This window comes from Haliotis asinina, chromosome 9 (assembly GCF_037392515.1).
Source record: "Haliotis asinina isolate JCU_RB_2024 chromosome 9, JCU_Hal_asi_v2, whole genome shotgun sequence".
NCBI lineage: Eukaryota > Metazoa > Mollusca > Gastropoda > Lepetellida > Haliotidae > Haliotis > Haliotis asinina.
The window spans coordinates 7,667,706-7,689,308 of NC_090288.1; the positions used below are offsets into that span (position 1 = coordinate 7,667,706).

General features: G+C 41.1%; 1 protein-coding gene across 1 annotated transcript; it reads right to left on the minus strand.

Moving 5' to 3' along the window:
- Positions 1–257: 257 nt before the first annotated feature.
- Positions 258–16,886, minus strand: LOC137296539 (coadhesin-like). The gene is made up of 13 exons (XM_067828345.1): positions 16,691–16,886; positions 15,724–15,804; positions 14,989–15,014; positions 13,617–13,811; positions 11,084–11,278; positions 9,526–9,717; positions 8,314–8,505; positions 6,892–7,083; positions 5,123–5,314; positions 4,377–4,568; positions 2,723–2,914; positions 1,786–1,977; positions 258–1,076 (listed from the first exon to the last, which is right to left on the minus strand). The coding sequence occupies exons 1-13, from the start codon at positions 16,762–16,764 to the stop codon at positions 796–798; spliced, it is 2,196 nt and encodes a 731-aa protein (XP_067684446.1). The 5' UTR covers positions 16,765–16,886; the 3' UTR covers positions 258–795.
- Positions 16,887–21,603: the final 4,717 nt, after the last annotated feature.

Here is a 21,603-nt window from a genome sequence, read left to right on the forward strand (position 1 = left end):
TGAATTGAACGTTGTATAATGTTAGCAGTGCTGAACAGTCTGGCCCACAGAAAAATATCATATACTGTCTAGATGTTATTTTCCAGCGACAAATCACATCTTTCTAATTAAAATAGTTGTCATGTGAGAAATTGCATAGTCATAGTATTTCATCAGTACAGATATAGTCACAGTATTTCATTAGTACGGAAATTTGTTCAAGTCAAAGTCAATATCACAACACCCTCTCATTATCAAAACAACAATGTGATCATTGGTAGTGAAGAAAATTTAATGATCAATCTAGTGAAACAAACAGTGAAGACGTACTCAGTCCCATTTTTTGAATCACATATCAGTGAGTAATTGGACTAGAGCTATCCCGTTGGCTTTCAACAACAAAATCATGAACATGAGTGTATTAATTCCGATCTCGATTGGCTTACCTTTTCCATATAATAATGTCTAATTGATAATGATCAACATTGCAATACTGCGCTTGTACGACTGAAAGGAGTCAGTGGGTTTAGTATCATACCGCTTTCAGCAATATTCCAGCAATATCACGGTACCACGGGGACACTAGAAATCGGCTTCACATATTGTACCCATGTGGGGAAATCGAACCCGGGTCTTCAGCGTGACGAGCGAACGCTTTGACCACTTGGCTATCCTCGCCGGTCCTTTACAACAGAAAAAAGGATTAAAATAGGTCCAATAATCTGATGTTAATGATGCTTTGTGTACAGCAGTACTGTGTTTACTACAACTAGATTATGATTTGGGTAATTTTAAAAAAAAATTACTGATTAAATATTACTGAACGCAGTCGCTAGGGCAAACAGCGTCCTGACCGAAGCACGGCATCTCCCAGGGACTGCCAAACACACAGAAAATGAACTTGTTGCATTTGCGTCCAGGGTGGATCTTCTTCGAGAGGCCAGTCGGCTCACAAATTTTGACACAGCTTCTATCGTCAGTGTTGTAGTAGTCTCTGGAGGAACACGTCTTCTTGGTCATCTGTCCTTCCTTACAGCCGTAGTAGGCTGTGTATTCTCCAGGGAAGGCGTAGGTTGTAGAACTGTCGTCACAGATGCCTGTGTGGAAATATAGATGTTAATTACCGCTGTACAGTCTTTCAAAGCTTTTCTCAATGCCCCACCGTATCATTGTCCTTCTTGTCACGAGAGTATATGTCTGAAATTTTACCCATGTGTCGCTAAATATTAACTCACTCACTCACCCGCTAATATTGCTTGAAACCCTTACCGTCCAAAATGATGATTATATTTTCACAGGGGTCTGAATCTCCCAATTCAATGGAAAGCCTCGTCAATTTAAATGGAGTTATTTGTTCCCATCAAGATTATATCTTAATTGCAACATTTCGACATAGATTCTAATGTCGTCCAAACAATTTACGTTCAAATGAAAACACGCCTGCGTGGTTACGTATATATAATCTCGTGTAGTTTGAACAAATGATAGCACAATGACTGAGAGCCGCAGCATCAAACATCTTAACATTCAGTATATTTGAGAAATGATTAAACTTCAATAACATGCTCTCTCTGCAAGCAGCTGCTTAACTAGTGCAGAATTAGGCAGCTTCTCATTCAAGGTAGTGATATTCAACCTATCCTTGTCGCTTCTGTCTTGTGTCTTGTCTCATAAATGGTACCCATGTTACATATTTGCAGCTTGTGCTCTGATGTGGTGACATAAGAGAAACCTCAGGCACTTACTTGCTACAACTCTGCAGCGCAGCTAAATACTGGCGGCACAAAACAACATTCGGTCACTCACCCTGGCACTGCGTCACCGGACAGGAGGCCTGGGTATGCTCCTTGCTCGGTCCCTCACACTCCTTGCCGTTGAAGGCTGGGGCAGGGTTGGTGCAGGTTCTGTCGTGGACCATATTCGCTGTGCCAGTGTTCCCAGTCACTGTGTACTTCCCATCAAGTCTCCAGTCAGACCAGTCGGACCATCCACCGTCAACTAAAAGACACATTAAGGTTGAACTATTTTTATACAATAGATGAAAGAGCATATAACTGACTTTTACGTTATGGTGGTAACTTAAAGGTACGTATGTCCCATTACAGTTAAAGTACTTTTCATCTTCCCTTGTAAACTTCGCGTTGCTCCAGTTTTGCTTAAGTCCTTTTAAGTCCCTATTGTGAGCAGTATGATGGCAGCTGGTGAGGCATACCCCACTTTAATATAGTATTACTTTGCTTTCATTCTCCTGTCAACTCCCTTGTCACAATACCACGTGAAGATACGGGTCAGAACTAGTCTTCAGCAACATATGCTTGTGGCAAGAGGTCATCCTTGTTCTGAAACTCTGTGAAGATCCGGGTCAGAACTAGCCTTCACCGACATATTTTATGGCAAAAGGACATCTTTGTTACTTTACCCAGTGAAGAACTCTATTTAGTGCAATGTTTTGTTTTTGCCGTTAAATGACTGAACGTGGTTTTAAAAATGTACACCGCCGGATACGCTACAGAGGTTATCTTTCGTTCTGCTCACGTGTGGTACTGTGACATGAGTGCCTGACATCTAGTAATAGGTACAGGTCCTGCCTAAATGATGACCGCCTGGTACTGGAGGTTGCTGAACTATTCAGAACATTAAAAATTGCTATGTTACTCGCATGACGCCAAATGTTAGTCTATGACTTTAGTCTATTTCAGTCGTACCGATGTCTAGAGGGGGATTGACGCACACATGTTCATACCTGGACACTCATGGGTGTTGCATTCGGCGTCTCTTGTGTTCACGTCATCGCCGACACATTCCTCCCCGCCATGAGCAGGAGCAGGGTTGTCACATTGTCGGGTGTGACGTTCATTGACGGTGCCACCACCGCAAGAAACAGAGCATTCGCCGTCCTGTGACCATTCTGACCAGTCGCCCCATCCTCCATTCACTACAATTAAGTATACATGTGTCCTCAGTTATCTGGCGATCTATATTGTGTGTATTGTATTTTCTACAGTGCTAGATGTACATGGCAGTTTTACATCTTTTACTCAGCTGGGGCGGTGAGGAAGCTCAATGCGTAGTTCATCCCGACTTAGATTCCCACATGTGTACAGTATGTGAAGCCAATGTCTGGTGTCTCCCGCCGTGACAGTGCTGAAACATTGCTAAAGTGGCGTGAAACTCACTCCCTGTGTCATATTTTAGTTGCCTTTACTGCCTTTCGTCGACATGTTTCCATCTTCTGGGTTTATGGGTCAAGAATGTTATAATCGCTACATGCCTGATACACTGACAATATGACTATACCTCACTCCTTTATGTTTGAAAGTATTGCAGCTACTGTTAGTCCACTCAGCCAAACGATCTGTCCCATTTTTCCATTTCAAAGCCACCATGTACAGTGGTATCAATAACAGGACTAAATTCGCCCATCATCGATGAACGAACGCACTCAGTGATCTGTGCATTCCCAAAATCGCAGACCCGTGAAGGTCCCGGGGTAGAATAGGCCTTCAGCAACCCATGCTTGCCATGAAAGGCGACTCAGCTTGTCGTAAGAGGCGACTAACGGGATCGGGTGGTCAGGCTCGCTGACTTGGTTGACGCATGTCATCGGTTCCCAATTGCGCAGATCGATGCTCATGTTGTTGATCACTGGATTGTCTGGTCTAGACTCGATTATTTACAGACCGCCGCCATATAGCTGGAATATTGCTGAGTGCGGCGTAAAACTAAACTCACTCACTCACTCACCCAAAATCGCTATAATTTTCAAAATGTTGTAAAGATCTCATAATTCAGTTCGAAGCACATGAACGAGGGGATCATATAATGCATGGTGTGAATAGCTATCGAACCATTTACACATATTATTCTTAATCTGTGAATGAATACAGATATATCAGGGTTGAGGACGTATCATAAAATACTTCAAAACGCTACAAGGGCATTGGTCCATTTAAAACATGCCCGTGAAGATCCCTGTTAGAACTGATCTTCCGCAACCTAAGCTTCCGTGTGCCGGGATCTGATGGTCAAGCTCGATGACGTTGTTGACATGTCATCGTATCCCCTTTGTGTAGGTTCATGTTCGTACTGTTCACTGGATTGTCTGGTCCAGGTTCGTGTATTTAGATACAGCCCCCTGATAGCTTGAATATTGCTGATTGCGGAGTTAAACAACCAAACCAAACCAACCAAACCATTTGAAACATTAAAATATATATATCATGGTGTATTTCAGTCTGACATAAGATTTATGCTAAATGTCCCCCTCAGTAATATTGCTGGAATATGTCTAAAAGCACTGCCTTTAGCAAACGTTTCTCCGGATTGTATAAATACTTTTTTGACACCTTTAAGAGTGCATTTTCGCCAAGGATTATAAATGTGTTGATCAATCTAACCTGGGCATGGGTTGTCGTTACAAAGGCCTGTCCTGTTTTCCGTGGGAGAACCCTCGCAGTCGTCTCCCCCGTGAGCAGGTGCTGGTGCATCACAAGACCTTAATCTCGACTCCATGACGGGACTTCCGCCACAGGTCACAGGGCACTCATCTTCGTAAGTCCAGTTGGACCACTCTGACCAGCCACCATGAACTAAAACAGTTGATATTGAAACAGTTAACCGTACACAATAGTATTGTCAGCAATTCTTCAAAATTCTATTTTGGAGATTCTTAAGAAAACGATCTCTAGGAGATAAGGTATATGGCTATTTGTGAATGTCAAAGTCGGAAAGAGAAACTACTCACGTGACGATCACGGGAATCGTGCATTATCGAGTGGTGACCAGTCGAAGTCTTAAATTTTTATTTAATTTCAGTTCAGTCATTGTGAACCTGTATTAAACAATACTTTGAGGCATTTAATAGAAAAAGATGACAGTTTCATATAATCGTCTTCGGCAAACGTAACTAAACGTTCTAATTTCATACGACACTTCATGATATAATACGTAAGTCCGAGTGCAAAGAGATGTAGTCTTTCATTATTCAGGATACAGTGTAATGGGGCAGATGTCCTTATGGGTCGACAGGCCTTCGTCGATTCATTTGATCATAACTAACTTGTTCTCTTCACGACATGGTTGCAATACTGTAGATGTGGTGTAGCATCGTAACACTCACTCACTCACTCACTCACGTCCTTACCTGGGCATTCGTGCGTATTGCAGGGTACCGATTTGGTTTCGGTGCTGTCCCCCTCACAGTCCAGACCCCCATGTTCTGGGGTGGGGTTGTTACACTGCCTGTCCCGCTTCTGCTGTTGGTCACCACCTCCACAAGACACAGAACACTCTCCCTCGTCTGCAAACTCTGTCCAATCGGACCACCCACCGTGGACTGCCCAGCAAACATAAAAACAGGAATCACAAACAATATATTTGTCACAGCGGCGATAAACTAAATATTTACTCGCTAGTCCAGATGCTAAATGAAGTCCATATTATTACTGGCCTGTGTTTTGGCCGAAAACTATCTTGTTTATTAATGCCTAAGTAGTATTTCATAGAAAAGGTAATTTGTATCATCTTTGTACTGATCACAGAGCACTAAAATCGTTACAGTTGTTGGCCATCTATAGGCTGTTTTTATAGTGTGTCATCTTTTCTAGTTACATAGTTACATATAGTTACATATATACACACACACACACACACACATATACATGTGTGTGTGTGTATATATATATATATATATATATGTGTGTGTGTGTGTGTGTGTGTGTGTATGTGTGTGTGTATGTTTTATATAGTTACTTTTACTGTGCTTTGTCGGCGGATATTTGAGGTAGATCACCATGTTTTCATCGCCATATGGCTGTAATATTGTTGTTGCCACGTATAAACTCACTCATTCACACTAAAATCGTTAGAAACTATTTAGTCATTTTTGAGATATTCTAACGATTAGATGAAGGTCATGATACTTGGTGTCTCCAACAATGTATCAGTTTAATGTACTCTTCCAAAACGGTAGGGGAACGTCATTTTTAATTTACGATTGAAAAACGGGATATATATCAGAGTCAATCAATGTTGATAATAATCATAATAATGTTTTGAGAGTGCATTATCACTTGCACATCCTTATGGCCATAGTTGTTTGTACAGTTATTGTTTTTGAAAGATTGTCGATGTATGACGAGAAATTGCATGTATACGAATTTCACTTAAAATCAAAAGGAACAAAGAAACCGACTGGTAACAAACACCAACAACTGCTGGATGCAAGATGATTGTCACAATTAATGATCTATGGTGGCCACATGTTCATAAGAAACAGTCTGTCTTTGAAAAATGTGTTATCATATACTTTCTGACCAAACAGAAAGATCAGGTTACTAGGACCCTATTTTCCTGAAAATATATTTCGAGTAAATATTTTGACCGTGCATTGTGGCACAGCAGACACCCAGCTCCCTTTCATGACTGTTGGCAACCTGCTGAATGTCCCCATGGTCCCAGGTATGATCTACCATGATAGCCCGTCTTTCATTGTTTTGTTCTCGATAATGTGTATCCAGAAAGAAATACTTTTCTCTTCCAATGTTTCCAAATATTACTTGCCTGTGAGGCTAGATGTCCCTGAAAGTTGCTAGCCCACATAATAATTTACTAGTCCAAACGTTTAATGCTGAAACTATTCACGTTACAGAAAGGTAAAGTAGCTTCATTTATCAGACCATACTCTTGTATTATCATAACTTAACAGGTCGGAGAGGGTGACAAACTTCAATAAATGACCCCACGAAAATTCACTCTCCATTCGGTCCAGGGTATAAATTTGCTATCCCGACTGGATTTTTGCTAGCCACGGTCCCGCGGACCAGTGGCTATTTCGCACACTGTTCTCTTTACGTCAGTGCGGAATAACGCCATGTCGTCTTTGTGTGGGGGTATGACGTCACTGGAACGTACCTGGACAGTTGTGGGTGTTGCAGTCGATGGTCCGTGTCTCTGTGCTGTTACCACTGCATTCTGCTCCTCCGTAGGCCGGGGTGGGGTTGCTGCACGTGCGCTCGCGTGTCTGGCTCTGTTCTCCTCCTCCACATTCGGCACTGCAGAACCCCTCGTCAATCCAGTCGGAAAAGTCGGTCCAGCCACCGTCAACTGGAAATGTATATATCCATATGATAGTCACACGTCAAGAAACAGTGAGTTTAGTTTTACGTCGCAGTCAGCATTCCTCCAGCTATATGGCGGCGGTCTATAAATAATCAGGTCTGGACCAGACAATCCAGTGATCAGCATTTGCATCGATCCACACATCTGGGATACGATGACAACCGAGTCACCGAGCCTGACCACCAGATCCCTTTAGTCGCCTCTTACGACAGGTGTGGTTACTGAAGATGAGATCTAAGCCGTATCTTCACTGGTCCTCCAACAAACAACCCAGCAGCGAGTGAGTGAGTTTAGTTTTACTCCACACTCAAAAATATTCCACCCATATGGAGGTGGTTTGTAAATAATCGAGTCTGGACCAGACAATCCAGTGATCAACAATTGGAAACCGATGACATGTGTCAACCACGTCAGCGAGTCTGACCACCCAATCCCGTTAGGTGCCTCTTACGACAAGCATAGTCGCCTTTTGTGGCAAGCATGGGTTTCTGAAGGCCTATTCTACCCGGGACCTTCCACAGCAGCGAAAAACTGTAACTGTGATAATGTGACTTCCCACTTACAACCCATGAATGTGTATTGTTTTACGCTGCTTTTAGCAACTTAAAATATAAACATGGGCTTCAAATGCACGGATCGAGAAAACGCTTTAATCAGTTCTCTTTAATCGATTCAACTGTCCTCAAAGTACAAAAAGCCTTGAAACAAATTAAACATGTTCCCGTTGATCAAGACGACTCGACATGTTGGTGGTCACATTGAGCCTCGAAGAAAGCAGTACTTCAATGGCCTGGGCCGCGTTGTACTAAACAACCTCAGCGCTAACACTAACTTAAGTCTATGTTAAGTTACATGGGTTAGGTCACCTTACACTAGGAACGCATGGTACAAAGGCACCTTCATCTAACTGTAGTGCGGCAAGGCAAGCAGGAACCCAGTCAGTTTCATGGGTGATATTTTCCCAAACTGGTTCATGGATAATTCAACACACTCGATCTTGTGCCCTTGGTTACGTTTCGGTTAAAAACAGACCATGCTGTAACTAAAATATACTGAACAGCAAAAGAAACACAATTTTCGAAAGAATACGATCGCATAAGAAACAGCGTAAATGTTTATGTCTTCCATTTAAACACCTGACAAAATGCCAGTGATGCGTTTCTTTTGCTGTTCAGTATATTACTGCATGTGGTTTATGACGTCGCGGGAACATACCTGGACAGTTGTGGGTGTTGCAGTCGATGATCCGTGTCTCTGTGCTGTCACCACTACACTCTGCCCCTCCGTAGGCCGGGGCCGGGTCGTTGCACGTGCGCTCGCGTGTCTGGCGCTGGTCTCCTCCCCCACATTCGGCACTGCAGACTCCCTGGTCAACCCAGTCGGAAAAGACGGACCAACCACCGTCAACTAGAAACCGAAATATCAACGTTTGTTGTTAACGGAGCAATATTCCAGCCGCATGAAGGCGTTTTCTAAATTATCGACTCTGGACCAGACAATTCAGCGATCAACAGTACGTGCATCGACCTACGCAAACGGGATACGATGACAGCCGAATAAGTGACCCTGACCACCCGATCCATATAGTCGCTGAAAACAATAACAACGAAAAACAAACAAAACCGTGATCGAGGGATATGTAGGGGATGAGTGCACTGCGTGAATGTGATGACATAAATCTGCTAAATCCATAATAGTGAAGTCACTGGATTGAAAGAAATCGTCACATTTATCACACTGCTGTTTATGCTCAGATGTTTCTCGTTTTAGAAAAAAAAAAACAACCTGCATTTTCAGTGGTTCTAGGCTACAGACGGTCTGATTTTTTCTCTTGGGTCTGAAATATTTTAATGAAAGTGAATAACGAAGTTTGAAAAAGTCAGTTCCAGTGGATTTTGATGTATGCAGTCATCCATGTTTCATGTCAACCGTTGCATCCATCAATACGTGATGTCACGTCCCTCGTGTGTAAGTGGCATGTTGCTAACAATAAACACGTTTTGAAGGGGTATGACCTTTCAAACGTAATATATCGTCCTTCGAATAGGAAGTTTAAAAAAAGCTCAATGTGAAATTTGACAAATCTTGCACAATTTTCCATATCATGCTTGTTTAATCTGTGTTGTTCTGGAAGATGCCAGACCACACTTGACTCCAAAGATGTCTAAATATGGCAACATCCACAAGAATGAAGCTAGTAACCTGACACATTCCTGAGAATTAACCATTGTTAAAACATGTTGACTTCTGTGGAATCTTATTTTAACATACCATATCATATCTTAAAATTCATTTCAAAGCCCCATTACAGCGAATATTAAACCGCGAGACTGACAATATTTGTTCTGAACCATCTAAGAAGTCTGAAATGAAATTATGTTCAAATACGTTTTTCGGGTTAACAGTTATGTCTGTATGTTGATTTACCTGGGCAAGACTGGGGATTGCACGATATGGTTCGTGTCCGGGTCGTGCTTCCGATACAGGCAGCGCCATTATGTTGAGGTGCGGGGTTTGTACACGAGCGATTCTGTCTCTGGTTCTGCACTCCTCCGCCACAAGTAGCTGAACAACTTCCCACGTTTTCCCAACTAGTGAAAGCGGTCCAGCCACCATCAGCTGTTACCAAGCAGAGAATTCACATTGTTATTTCAAAAGAAAAACGTTTGTGTTCTTAAGCACACGTGAAGCTATGGTGTACTGTACTGGTGTCCGGGTTGTACTGTAATGTGATAAATCATGAATCAATAAAGATTCTGATGGAGCTACGTCATCTTCAGCGATATTTCAAGAAAGTAGTCAAGTGCAGTTCTAGTACAGCAGGAATGTGCATAACATATCGTAACCTTGTTGTTAACTGAATCGTACTTTCAGAGTGTTGAGCTAATCTTTTAACCAGAACGTCACCCATTAAACGCAAGCGTTTAACAGCAAGGATTGGATATTAACAAGGACCCCGATCAATAAGGTGATAGCATATGTTCAGTCGATATAGTGAACCTTCAGGAAAGCATTAAATCCTAAAGCTGAATTTTCTTCACCTTGACTAAAAGCGTATATCAATAAAGATACTTTGATCCTTCGCAACTGCTCTTGCCCTGCAATGACAGACAAGGTGGCCGCTTGAGACCAAGGCCAATGTGTCAATTCTAGTTCGCCATTGCAATGGACACACCCACAGAACACAATCCAGCAGCTGTACCTCATCATTTTTGGTGTATTTTGTTTCTCAATGTCGTCTGTTATTTGGTATTTATAATTGGTAAACAGTTCTGGGAGCGTGTGTTGTAACTGAATGGCTGAATTGTATTCATTACTAGCAGCTGGAGGATGGTGCCGATCGCTATGGGGAACATTTCAGACCGTATAGTTCCCTCAGTTCCTGGAATGGTTCTGACGATGTATGACCCATGTTATGTTATGTTATTGCCTAGTAATGCATTCTTCTCACATGTGTTCGAAAATAACATGTGAAAATCTAGTTCTACTGTCCTTCGAGGACCAGTTTGCATGGAGTACACACAGATATTGATGGAGTATAAAACATATATTGATGGAGTGTAAACAGATAATCATAAAGAATAAAACATAGTGATGGAATATAAAATCTATAACGGTGGACTACACATTAGATAATGATGGAGTATAGAATGGATTTTGATGGAGTCTAAAATAGACATTGATGGATGTTGATGGAGTATAATATTTAATGACGGAATGTTCATAGAGTATAAAACTATATATTATTGGAGTGTAAAGTATACGTTTATGAACGACCTCATGTCCTGTCTGAAATCCAACACTTGCAGTTACATATATCCAGCTACAAACTTGGTATTTAAGGGGGCAATTTCATTGTGGTTTAACTGTACAGACTGCTCGTCATACGTGAATTCTGACAGTTCGTTTAAAAGGAAGAGGAAGAGTGCAGTGACCAGTGTATAGCCTTGTGAACAGTGGTGAAGTTACAAGGGTGTATACGTACTCGGACAAGGGGTTCTGTTGCAGGTGGCAGAACGCAGCTTGTATGTATTTCCACTACACTGAGATCCTCCATTAGCGGGACTAGGGTTTGTGCACGTGCGTGTGCTCCTCTGAGTAATAGTTCCATCAGTACCGCACGTGCTTGAACATGACCCCTGGTTTTCCCAACTGGACCAGTCACTCCAGCCACCGTTGACTGTGGAGATAAGGGACAGTTAATATCCAAACAACATCCAGTCCTACAAAGTATGGAATCCTAGAGGGACCATTGTCGTGTTACATTGGTTAATTTGCCACTTGTTTGTTTTGGCGAGGACACCAATGCGATAGTGTCCCTTTTAGTATTTCATAGTCCTGTGATTCAGTATTCTAGTCATAATAGTTGACTGTGGAGATAAGGGACAATTAATATCTAAACAACATCCAGTCCTGCAAAGTGTGGAATCCTAGAAGGACCATTGTCGTGTTACATTGGTTAATTTGCCACTTGGTGTTTTTATGGCGAGGGCACCAATGCGATAGTGTCCTTTCTAGTATTCCATGGACCTGTGATTCAGGATTCCAGTCAAAACATTGCAGATTAAGTGACGCCTATGTCAGAGGTTTCAAAACACGAGTGAGTGAATATGGTGTTACGCCGCCTTTAGCAGTATTCCAGCAATATCACGGCGGGAGACACCCGAAAAGAGTTCCACACATTGTACCCATGCGGGAGTGAGTGAGTGAGTTTGGTTTTACGCAATTCCAGCAATATCACGGCGGGGGACACCGGAAAATGGGCCTCACACACTGTACCCATGTTGGGTATCGAACCCGGGTCTTTGGTGTGACGAGCGAACGCTTTAACCACTAGGCTACCCCACCGCCATACCCATGCGGGAAATCGAGACCAACATATCTGGCGTTACGAACGCTGTAACTAGTAAGATATCCAATCACTTCTGTGAAACCACGAACACTACTATGATGCGTCACTCATTTATGTAGATGGTCGCTCACAGCGTCAATCACCGGATTGTCTTAGAGATCACTGCGGAGCATAAATCCAAAAACAATCAAAGTAAATTAATTTTACCAAATATTTTGAACGTAGCGCTTTTGCAATTTTAACTTTTGTTTAAATTCGACTACAATCACCAACGGCATAAGTGATTGATGTGAATCCAGCCAGGGCCCATGAATGCAGCAATAATATTGTGAGTCACCATGGTCCCTAAAATGACGTTAACTCACTCACTCACTCACAGAGCACCGCAAGCTTGCTGGAATACTGCAGTGTTATAATAAACAAACAAACATACAAACAAACAAAACCCAGATGTTGCAGACAAATCTTGAAAGTTTGACAAACCCAGAAACATTGCCAAAAAACCCACCGACGTAGTAAGGGTAGTATTTCGTTTTCGTGTCATGCCAGTCTTGAAACTCTCATAGAAGTTTTTCAACCTTACCAAATATACTGGGGCTTGTACACAAAAACGGACATCTAAGTACATACTGTCACTGGTCATGACGCGGTCTTTACACTGTGTGAAAGTAATATATCCAGCTAAGACCCCGTCAGTGGCAGTATGTGTCTAGATTCCTGAGTTCATTGTTACATGCTTTGTGACCAAAATATCCAATGGCATGTGCTTTGCCAGGTAATTACGGACATTCGTAACTAATCGTGTCGTAGTAACTACACACACAAAAACACAACCAAACAAACAAAATAATATATATATACACACACACAAACACACACACACATACAAACACACACACACACACATACACATATATATATATGTGTGTGTGTGTGTGTGTGTGTGTGTGTGTGTGTGTGTGTGTGTGTGTGTGTGTGTGTGTGTGTGTGTGTGTGTGTGTGTGTGTGTGTGTGTGTATATATATATATATATATATATATATATATATATATATAATAAAGTACAAAAGTCACATTAAGTAAATTTCTTATGTCGTTAGCAAATATAACAGTTCAGTACGCGCGAATTCTTGGAGATAATGGCGAACTCTGCAAATGCTACTCTTCTTGTAGATGACGGAAAGAAACGAGTAGTTACGAATGAATTGTGGATCCTATCTGATGTTGATATATTGTACATTTTGAATGACGCATAGGAAATTAGAACTGTTCCTAAAGATACACTCTTCTTGTTAATGGTTAATGCTATAGTTTGGTAGTAAGTGAAGCTTTGAGAAAAAACTGGGTACGCTTATGTACTGACGCTACAAGCAATATAAATACAGATGCGATGAACATAACAGGTTTCAAACTTAGCATAACCGTCTGTGTCCAAATTGCAACTCTGAAATGAAGAAAACACTTGAACCAATCCCAAACAAAAATCACACATATAAGACAAAATGTTATGGATGTCAACTTCTTCTTTACTGTTTACACAACGTTTCTGAGCTATTCCTGAATTGTGTAAACAATAAAAAAGAAGTTGACATCCATACAATTTTGTCTTATATTAGAATACCAACGTCTAAATTCCTCTCAAGAAAAATCACACAATCAACCTCACCTGGACAAGGATCCATGTTGCACGGTATACTTCGTGTTTCGGTCGCTGAACCAACACAGTTGTTACCGTAAACGGGTGTTGGAGTAGGGTTGGTGCAGGTGCGAGTTCTTCGCTGAGCCTGGGTTCCTCCACCACAGGTTTTAGAGCAACCCCAGGTATTTTTCCAAGCTGAGTAATCAGACCATCCGCCATGACCTGAAATATAAAAACCCAAAACATTAGTTACTACAATTACAGAATCAATACATATGACACGATACATATCTTGACAAAATATTTATCGTGCGGGACAGGTGTCTAAGGTGTCCATATGTAAGTGTGTTGCCATGACTTCTGATAAAACTATCATGTCTACCAAACCACCAGGACGAAAGGGTGAAAGTGAGGCTCCGTGTTGGCTGTCATCATCAACTTAATATGATTTTCGCAAGCGGCATCTAACAGGATCTAGTGGTCAGTCTCACGCACTTGGTTGACACATGTCCAAGTTGCGGAGATTGATGCTCATGCTGTTTATAAACGCATTATCAAACTCTAGTATTAGGGGGTCGTCGAAATATAGTTGCATTATTGCTAAGTCCGGCGTTAAACCACAAACAAAAACACATAAGAACGGGTTCAAGAATGAGTTGAGATTCATAGTCATACCGACAATATCGTGACTAAATGAAGTGAAATTAAAACGGGCTACAGACTGCTAACAACTGAAGGCAGATTACCATATCAGGGACCATGGGGACTTACAATACGTTTACCTCAGGGGCCTAGCTGGGTTTACACCATCCCTTAGATGCTGGCGATATAGACAAATCTGGATGCATATTCGACGATTAAAAACCATGAAACATAATGATTTCATTTACTTACTTGTCTTTTTTCCTACTTTGAATGTTTGGGGACTTACGTACCCTCTCGAGAGGATACTAATTTACCCCCTCAAGGATAAAGCCACTAACAGTATGAGATACTAATTTACACTTCCAGTCATAAAATATTACCTAGTTACAAATCATTTATCACATCTATTTCTTTGTTATAAAATGTAATAACTAAATGAGAATTGATATTGTTTAAACGGCCCTTCGTAGTTCGTGATTTGAAATAGTTATCGCTTGTAATGGAATATTCAACGCAGTCAAGCAAGACATGCGTGGCCGCGATTCTTTCATCACAAGGGATGCGAAACGGAAAAGGGCTCAAGAAGAATGAGTGGGTACACTGTTGTATTATCTACCCCTGCACCGTGGATCATTCCTAATACCTTCAGTCACTTTCTTACGTAGTCCTTGGTTGACTCGACTCTCGCAACCTCTTAGTGGATTAACATTCACAGTATAGCGGTAATAGTTTTGTTGGAATTGTCAGTACTTACTGCATGTTCCAGTGAAATACGATATTCTGCAAGAGACAAGAACGGCATGAAAAACATCGATATATACACCAAGTTATCACTTTTAACATGTACAAGTACTCAATATGCATATGCTGTCATCATTAACATTGTCATACAGACAATGTCGTGGTATTCATATGGTGCTTTCTGGTGTGGATCATTGCTGGAACTGTCCTCCAGAACACCAGATCCACCCCTCATCAAGATATCACCATCACATCAAATCAGCTCCTTCGCTATGTCCTTCAGCCTCGACAATCACTAATCGCCAAATAGAAAAAGAACGACAACCGAAATGTGTTATTTCTATAATAACAGTGAATGTGGATAGAGCTACATTGGAGAAACATACCGTCCCATCACCACCCGAGAGGAGATACATCAATCTTACGGTATCAACCATCTCTCTCCTCATTACATTTAACATTAATCACCAAATATACGTGTCCGACATCACCATTTTTGCGAAAAATTAAACAAGATAAAGGACACTAAACTAACACCTGCTAAACTTCCCAATCCGCATTTCTGAGAGCAAAAGATTTAAATGTGTTCCTCCCTCGTCTATCAAAAATTAAAAATTAAAAAGACGTTTTTTCAAATAACTGTCACACATGGACCATTGGAATATTTTTTTTGTATCTGGCTATGAGTGAATGCCCACGTATATTGTTATTGTATCTTGTTCCAAACGCAATTTAGTGAGACACTCACTTGTATCTTGTGCACCTTTGCCATCCATTCCAGCTGCACCCAACTGTATAGCTCGTGGAACGCGAATTCCTGTAGCTGCAACTGGAATCCAAAAGTACAAATACATCTGAATATTAATACCCGTCCATTGTAATAAGTATGCATTTATAGTACCAACGTCCACATACGCATGGTACAGATGGAATCGTTGTGTGGAAACTCTCAGGATTATGGTGGGATGGGTGTTGTAATTATGTGTTTTATTTCCAGCTCAGTTGGATAAATCTGTCAATAGCTCATTGACCAACAGTTAACGACATCACATCCCCGAAAAACCCAAAGCTTGTGTTACCTATGAGGCAAATGCTTTCATTTCACAAAACACCTTTGGGGTGTCTATAGCTACTTCTTGCTAGATTGTACTATCCCAACGATAACTTATGCAATGACTACCTGTGAACCTCATTCTCTGATCAGCTGTAAAACTAAACAGATCCCCTTTGGGATGTCTACTCCTCGCTTCTACCATTCCAACCAAGGTTCATGTATTAACTAAATGTCAACTTTAACTTTTCCGTTCACGGAGCTAGGGTCTGAAACCCGTATACATGCCCCAAGATACATTAGAATAGGTTTTATGTTAACAATTAACATTAGGATATGCTTACACTGGGGATCTGAACTACATCTACACAGGGGGATCTCCTTTGATGAGCAAGGCACTCCATTTAAATTGTTGTAATGTTGTAAAACACTATTGGCAAAACCGGTCGGTTCCAAGAACGGACATATTTAAAATGAAAACCGGAAAGGGACTCAAGTCCAGGCAAGTAAGAAGAAACTAACGGGATCTTGTGGTCAGACTCGCTGCCTTGGTTGACACGTGTCCTCGCACCATTGATGGTACCATTAATTACTGGACTGACTCGATCATTTACAGAACGCCGCAATATGACTGGAATATGGAATATATATTATTTACACTTACGTCGCAGCATCTGTGACGTGAATAGCAACTGCGCATAGGTAGATCCCTGCAAGGACGATTTGTGTCGCAGTCATCTCCGACAGCAAGGATGAGAAACTAGCTTGGTCCCAAGAATCAAGTCCAGCTGACCGATCTGTCCACTACAGACAACCCAACTAACACGGAGGTATGTGTTGAGGTGAGTCACTATAAATACGACACTGCGTATATCTCTGGCACCGGTTGTCCAGTTAAGAAGGTAATCGTTTCAAGAATGGTGTTAACTAGAAGGGCAAATAGCTTTTATTTTGGTTTGTAAGAGAGTTGTCATTGCAATTCAACGGTCTTTGCTTTTTGATTATGAAGACTGGTACCTCTTAAATGTTTTCAAGAGGGTTGAAACTGAACGCGCATCGATTCTCATGGTCTGCGAAGGGTGCGAATTCACTGTTTATGCAATGGCTTAATGGTTTAGTGTGTCCCGAGATTAGTTCGAAGCGAGACAATGGTTCTGCGCTGTAGATATATAAGTAAGTAGGTATGGGATGTAAGATTATTTCTGTGTAAAGACAATTTCAGCAGTACTAAGATTATTTGGCACCAGTTGATGTGATGCAGTACTGGGGTGTATTTAGTACTACTTTAGTTTTTCTAGTTTATACTAGTATTTAAACTTTGCAGGAGTGAAAACTTTGAAATCGATAATTATAATATACTTCCCATCAAAAGTTCAGACTCACTAGTGATAATGTAGCCACTTACTTCAAGCAAATGTTCTAAACCGAATTTTGAAAAGTATCCCTTCCTGTTTGAATGTACTGTTTACACATGAAATGATATACTGTAAACCAAATTCGTAACACTGAAAAGTTATAGTCTTGTGTTCAATAAATGATGAAAATCAGTGAAATTTTACGAATTCCTTACGCAACATTACAACAAAATGCAGCTGTTCACGTGCGATATTTGCACAAGTTTTTCAGGCATCTGATGCAATTCATCTACATAAGGTCTACAGTTGGTTCCCCTAAGAAATTCATCTTCGATGTACACACACACACACACACACACACACACACACACACACACACACACACACACACACACACACACACACACACACACACACACACACACACACACACACACAAAAGACAAAGCAGTGTTTTAGGTGACTCTACACTTTTGATGGGAAGTTTGTATCAGTCCAACGTGTTGGCCACAGGAGACTTTCTTTTGTCTTGAAAACAAATACTTGTGACATGTTTTAATATTGGGTAACATCTATAGCATCTGCAGTGTTACACGGAATCAGGTGTGGGTCGTAAATGTCAGAGGGACTTCCCATCAGACTGAAACCTTGTCCTTTTCCTAATTCTGGTTGAATCCATGTTTGGTGTCCACACTGACGTGATTCCTTTGGACAAAGCACCACGTTTGACGCACCCCATCATAATGTCCAGTAGCCTGGTCTTGTGATATGAGCTGAAACAATGAATCGGGAAGTTTTGCTAGGAGTGAGTAAGTGAGTATGGTTTTACACCGCTTTTAGCAATATTCCAACAATATCACGGCGATAAGCACCTGAAACGGGTTTCAAACATTGTACCCATGTGGAGAATCGAACCAGGGCCTTCGGCCTAAAGAGCGAATGCTTTAACCACTAGGCTACTCCGACTCTCCGTGGCTTGGATTGTGCATCATATTACGTATTTCTCTGATGCAGACTCGATTATTGAAAGGTGGAATATTACTGTGTTTCAGGTTGATAGCGAAAAAATACAAAAAAATCATGTGGCATGTATGGTCGTGTGTTCTGCAAACACTCAACAAAGCCAAGTTGTCAAGTTATCTGCAACACACGCACGCACGCACGCACGCACGCACACACACAGCTCTTGCAAAAACGTGACATCAACTGGAAACGATACCAAATATAACCTACATTTTTAAAGTGAACATTTTTCCATTTCAAACTTACCGCCGTCGCATGCTTACTACAATCGGCAAATATCAAAATGCCCAATTTATCGACATTCGATTAAGAACGACGTTTCAATTTGTGTGAGTTCATTGGAGCATGAAATTTGTAGAATCGGATTCAATATGTACTTTTGTCAAAGCATGCTTTGGGCTATGTGTGTTAGATTACAAATTAAATTAATCACGAACACGTGCACAGGTAATCATCTTCATTTCATAGTATCTGTATCGGTCATCAGCCACAGCGACAGAGGATGGTGACATCTACAGTGGATCTACGTCAACTACGAGAAGTCATAATTGCTGACACGATCTGAACTGACACAACGTCCTCAGTGAACGTGAGTGAGTGACAGGTCGTTTTCACATTTATCCCGAAATTAGTTTTATCACCAGTTATTTTAATAATCTCTTAAATTATGTGAGATATGTCTTGAATAAAAGTGGAAATGTTTTGAAATGAACCGAAGATATCTCGAATGATGATATAATAGATATTTGTATGATATCACGAAATGGATTAAGGATATAATAAAACATACTGATGATATCTTTAAAATAATTACGGATATCTTAAATGTAAATAGTGAACAGGACTAAACGCATCCATTTAAGATGTCAATAGTTCATTACTAATGTAATTGACGTGATTTCGTAATACATGGTTGGGTTGGAAAGTGATTGAAATGTTCGCGCGTCACGCCAAAGACCCCACATAGACACAGTAAGTAAAGTCCATTTCTGGTGTCCCCCGCCGTGATATTGTTTAAATACTGCTCTAAGCAGCGTAAACCTCACTCACTATTAATAAATTCCATACGATCGAAAACAGTCATTAGAAAGATGTGGTCTTAAGGCCCTGAAGTAACATCATATATCTCTGTACAATGTCATTGATCGTCCTTCCTCCTCGGTTCGTTGGTGAGGATATTCTACCACTGCAGACAGCCACTGTGACTTTTCCCATTGTATACTCAATCCTGAAATCAAGATCACACTAGCCAACCAAGTTATCAGCAGCGACGTTTTATGTTTATTGGCGTCAAGAACATGGTCAGTCACTCCTCAGAAAAAGCAACATATACTATGCATACGTCGAAATAAATAAGAACATAAAGATTTTCTGCGAGAGAAAGTTCTGATAGTCATACAAAATAAATACCACATATGAATTCCTCATTCGTGTATAGGGGCGGAGGGGTAGCCTAGTGGTTTAAGATTTAGCTCTTCATGTCAAAGATCCGGGTTCGATTTTCCATGAAATGAACATATGAACACCATGAACTGTTTTCATTTGTCTGTCGTAAAATTGAAATACACGCGACGACAAAAGCTCAACTCAACAACGGTATCGGTCGACTAAAGAGAGAAACTATTTCAGCTGGAGCCAAGTTTTTCCACGTATTTACAAAGACCATCACAAGACTACGGAACCATTGTTCGACGTATATGTTGACCCACACCGACTCAGTTCACTCATTTGATAGACTCCTCAAGGTCAGAAAAACAAGATTTATGGATGTCGACTTCCTTATTGTGAATAGCACGACGTTTTGGAACGTATGCTTGCTCCTTCATCAGGTGGTACCTGATATAGGTACCATCCGCTCCGATCAAGGTACCTATCTAAAAAGTAAAACAGTTACTTATCGTAACTCTCATGCCTTAACATAGACTAAGGATAGGGTTAGCGGTGAGGTTGTTTCGCTTCTCAAGGAAGAAGGTGTCGTGTTTACATACGTCATTGGTAACTTCCGCTCAATACTGCATACATGCAGAAGTGGACAGGTTTGGTGTGGGCCTCCATCTCAGACACCGGTAGAACAGAAGTGGTTCACTTCCAGGGCAGTTTAGCGGCACATCATTCCACAGATGAAATCCATCGGCCACACTCCAATTAGAGAACAAGCAAACGTCATCTTCATAACGACAACGCACTATCTCACAGTCACAATACAGTCAACTGCCATCTTGACCAGCAACATCCAGGTACATGGTCCCCAACGTCTCCAAATGTAAACCCCATCGACCAGTCACGGGATGCATGCTGTCGATTGTCTACGATCTGAATCCATAGATGATACTGAAACCACAGAACCCCGAACAGTTGACAGAAACACAAGAGAATGAGTGCGTGATCGGTCCCCAAGCCACAGTTTAAAAAATTATTGATTCCCAACTTTCATTGGAGCAAGTGAAAATACCTAGAGCAGGTATCATTTAGTTGATCTCCAGTGGTGCCTTTATGAACTTTGGCCAGTGATATTGTCCCATATTTGAACAACTATCTGTGGATTATTTTTATGACACCTGAAGCATATATCTGAAAAAACACATTTGCATTCCTTTTTGTGCAGTGTATATTTATACTCCTCCCACATTTAACCCCATATACAACAGTAAGTTTCAAACCACTTTCAACGCAACGATAAATATACATGCCGTACACACTTCCAAAAACCTGTAAAGATCAAAGTTAGAATTGGTCTTCAGCAACCCATGCTTGTCGTAAGAGAAACTGACAAATGATGACTCTCTAATGTTTCTTTGTAGCTTGCCTCCTTTTGTATGAACCCGTGAAAATCCTGGTTAGAATTGATTTTACGTGACGCATGCTTGGCGACTAACGTGATCGAGTGGTCAGGTCCTCTGACTTAGTTGACATATGTCATCGTAACCCAGTTGCGTCAATTGATGCTCACGATGTCAGTCAATGGATGGTCTGGTCCAGATTAGATTATTTACAGACGTCATGTAGATGGAAAAAAATTGTGCGTTTCTTTTTTACATACATTCCTCTCACATTAAACCAAAGATGTAAAATACATTTGAGCAGTGTTCCGAGCAACGTCACCCACTACGCATTACCATCTCCATCACGACAAACATGCACCCTATACTCTCTTGAAATATGCTGATTATTTGAGGAATGGTCAAGACGAACTGAATGA